We start from the raw sequence: 4,129 nt of genomic DNA on the forward strand, positions 1-4,129 counted from the left end.
TACAAAGGAGGAAAACTTCAGATACTTAAAAATGTCATGAAAAAGAGACACTTCAGAGATATGTGATAGAAACTCACCTAGTTCTGACAAGTGGGACTCTGAAATATGCTGGTCTGTGAGGAAGAAATTTGAAGTCTATGATGTTTGAGACCTGATGAATTAGAAGATCCAGTAAAATAGGAATCTCTGTCTTGTCTTCTCAGTCTTTTTAAGCTTTTTGCTGATTAATAGATATTTTTAATTCCAGTCTAGTCAAATTTATCAATGTTTTCTCTGGTGGCTCATTTGTATATTGGTTTAAAAATCCTTCCCTTTCATACTTTTAAAAGCTTTATAGTTTTGCCTTTGACACTTAGGACTTGAAAATGCTAGGAATGGTTTTTTAGCATGCTTGAGCATCTAACGGTTAGTCAATAGTACCAGAAGTATTTCCTGCAAAGCCCTTCCTTTCCCCAGTGATATTCTATGTCATATATGGACTCATATAGCAACTGTTTATAAAGTCATGAGTCAGCTTCCTTACTTTTTTTTTTTTCCAGTTTGTTTATTGGAGAATCCCCGGATAAAGACTACACTGTTTTACTTATTTGCACTTTATAGTACATTTTGTTGTAAAATCCTCCCACCTTGTACTTCATCCTTTTTAATGGTGCTTGGTCTAGCTGTTGCTCTTCATATTTTAGAATCAGCTTTTCAAGTTCTGCAGATACCCACACATTTCTGAGATATTGTAAGATATTTATTAGAATTACACTGAATATATTCATCAATTTGGAGACACTAAATATTTACAATATTATGTCTCTCAATTCAAGAGCCTGATATATCTCATATCATATATATGTATATTTAGTTACCATAGTGCCTCAATAATTTTTCTAATTGTCTCTTTATAGTTTTGTACATCTTTTGTTAGATTTATTTCTAAGCATTTTAAATTTGTTACTTATGGTGACATTTTATAAAATTTCATTTAAACTATGGATTACATTAATAAGTTAATTTATTATTCTGATTGTTTTATTTATATTTTGGCGGTAAATCTTTAGTTTGAAAAGAGTTTTACCATTAACTGATGTTAAATTTTGTCAATTTCTTCATTGTATATTTTGTTAATGTGACAATTTTTTTTTCATTGAAAGTTAAACAATTATTTACTTTTCAGGATAAAAACTTTATCATAATTTACTTTTTATGGACTTGTTTTACTAATATTTTAAGATATTTGCATTTGTATTCATGAATAGGATTAGACTGTGTTTTCTATTTCATAATGTTTAACTCGGGGCTACTATCAAGAGCTTAAACAGTAAAGATAGTTATTTTCTCATTTTATAAGAATTCCAAAAATAAAGACTACAGGGTTTGTTAAAGGACTCAAAAAGACATTCAAGGTTCAGAGTCACAAGGACAGGCTGACACACCATACTTCAAACCATCTCTCACAAGGATCTCTTCTTCTCCAGAAATCTCAGGGCACCCTTCACCTCTGCATTCCTCAAACTGTAGATTAAGGGATTCAGCATAGGGTTGAAAAGACTGTAAAACAATGACAGAATCTTCCTTTGTTCTTGAGAATGGCTGGACTTGGGCGCCAAGTACATGACGATGGCAGTGCCAAAGAAGAGCCCGACCACGCAGAGGTGGGAGGAGCAGGTGGAGAAGGCCTTCCTGCGGCCCTCAGCTGACTGGATCCTCAGGATGGCGGCCAGGATCCGCGCATAGGAGCCCAGAACCAGGCAGAGAGGTCCGACTAAGACAAACACGGAGCCTACAAAGAGGACGATTTGGTTGAGCCTGGTGTCGGCACAGGCCAATTTGAATACTGATATGATTTGACAGAAAAAGTGGTTTATTTTTTGTGCTCCACAAAAGGGTAGCCTCAGAATGAGAGAAATATGGACCAGAGCCAAGAGGAAGCTGAAAATCCAGCATGTGGCAGCCAGGACTGTGCACACTCTCCAGCTCATGATGACCGAGTAGTACAGGGGGTGGCAGATGGCCACGTACCGATCGTAGGACATCACCACCAGACTCAGACACTCTGTGACTGCAAATGCTAAATACAGAAAAGTCTGAAGTATGCATGGAGCAAAAGAGATGGTTTTCTTCTGCATTATAAGATTCGCCAGCATCTTAGGGACAGTGCTTGAGGCATAGGCCATGTCAACGATGGCCAGGTGTGACAGGAAGAAGTACATGGGGGTGTGCAGTCTGGAGTCCAGGCAGATGAGCCCCAGGATGACCCCGTTCCCCAGCAGCGTGAGGCTGTAGAATAACAAGAAGAGGCCAAAGAGGAAAACTTCAAGTTCTGGGTCAACTTGGAATCCCAGCAGGATGACTTCTGAGATCCATGTCTGATTGCTTCCCATGCTCTTTTGACAGATAAATAAAATGCTGCACTTGGGACAGAAATTTTAGAGCTAAGGGTCAGAGAAGGAAAAAAGTTGATACACTCATACAAAGTGAGAATTTATGCCAGAGGCCACAAATCAGTAATTCCTGTATCCAATCAGCCCAAAGTCCTGTGGTATTGATTAGATAATTTGCCTTTTATTGATATTTTAACAATTTTAGTTATTGATCAATTTTTAAAATTAGTAGATTTTGCATAAAAATTGGGATCTCTGTCTTCTTTTCAAAAAATAAAATATTTGTCATTTCTTAAAATTCATTAGCTGAAGCTAATGAGAAGATAGTGGCAGATTGTTTTATTTACCACTGTTTTCACTAATCTCTATTTTCTCACAGAAAATGAAGTTTAATGATGCTGAACAATTTTATCAGTATACTTAAACTATTGATTTATATTAAGGAAAAAGTAAATATTCATCCCCAAGATGAGTTCTTAGGTTCTCCTGTACTTCAAACACATAGAAATAAAATATAAAATGAACTCACCCCCCACCCACAAATACACAACCAGAGTTTAAAGCAAGACAATTCTTCAAACAGAAATTAATCAGAAACATGATATGGTCCAAGTATGAAATCAGAGAATCATACCTGGAACTCACCTGGTATGTGGTCAGGACAGATTTTTGGATATGGGGTACTAATATGGTTGATTGAAACTACAGGCTTGGGTTGGGCCCATAAAATGAGATCAAAACAAAACAAAACAAAAAACACTGCCATTGGGCTGCTAGATAGAGTGATTCTAAGGAAGTCAATATGCTCGCTGGCTGTGTCAATAGATCGCTAGTGCCTGAGACACTATTATATAGGACCTGATTCTATGTAAAGGGCCCATGAAGTCATCTGAAGAGCAAAAAAAACTTAAAACCACAAGGGAGGAAGAAAAAAAGGTGGAAAGACCAAATCAAAATAAAAATACTGGCAAAAACAAAAAGACTTTCACTCAGAATATGTGCCTAAAAAGCATACAAAAAAATTTCATGCTAAAGAGGAAAACAAGGTAAATAACTGAAATTTGATTTGTTCAAGATGAAACTAAATTTATAGAAGAATCTTCATAAAACTCTAATATAATAAAGGATGGTTAAGATGTTTCAATATATTAATAAAGGGTATGCTATTTATTCAAGTGTTTAAGAAGTTAAGAAAAATAAATAAGGAAAGCAGGAAAACACAATCAGTGTGTAAAAATAGATCAACTATGAACCTCTGAAATAAGAAATATAGCCATACAATTTTTAAAAATCAGTAAATAAAATGATTTCCAGTCCTAATGTTAAGGAGGAAAATAGAGTCTTGGGAGATCACATTAAGAATCCACTCAGACTTGAATACAGAAAGAGGGGTAATATTTTGAAAATGGAGTTTAGAGACATGAATAATAGATAAGAGGCTGCGCTTAGAAAAGATAAAGTTTCCAGAGCAAAAAAGAATGAAGAAAATGGTGAAGAAATAGTATTTGAAGAGATTTCACATAAACATTCCAGTATTAAAAATAGACCTAAGTCCTTAAGATGCAAATATTTATCACACTTAATGATTGCAATACATAAACATAATATACACTCAATTTTTCATAACTGAAGATGATATAATCTTTAGAAAAAAATGTACTCAGAGAACAGAGTAGGATAAATAAAAAATAAATTCTCAAAAAACTGTAAATTCTTAACAATCATCTCTTTGACTATTGTCTTTTCTTCATTCTCTA

The 4,129-nt window shown here is 34.8% G+C and overlaps 1 protein-coding gene across 1 annotated transcript; it reads right to left on the reverse strand.

Annotated features, from left to right (window-relative positions):
- Positions 1 to 523: 523 nt before the first annotated feature.
- Positions 524 to 2,510, reverse strand: LOC147373559 (olfactory receptor 2A12). Its single transcript, XM_086398284.1, has one exon. It carries the CDS (start codon positions 2,370 to 2,372, stop codon positions 1,443 to 1,445), a length of 930 nt encoding a protein of 309 aa, XP_086254410.1. The 5' UTR covers positions 2,373 to 2,510; the 3' UTR covers positions 524 to 1,442.
- Between the last annotated feature and the right edge of the window lie 1,619 nt (positions 2,511 to 4,129).

Source organism: Bos grunniens, chromosome 4 (assembly GCF_055505025.1).
Source record: "Bos grunniens cultivar Pamir isolate PY7600 chromosome 4, Bosgru_T2T1.0, whole genome shotgun sequence".
Classification (NCBI taxonomy): Eukaryota; Metazoa; Chordata; class Mammalia; order Artiodactyla; family Bovidae; genus Bos; species Bos grunniens.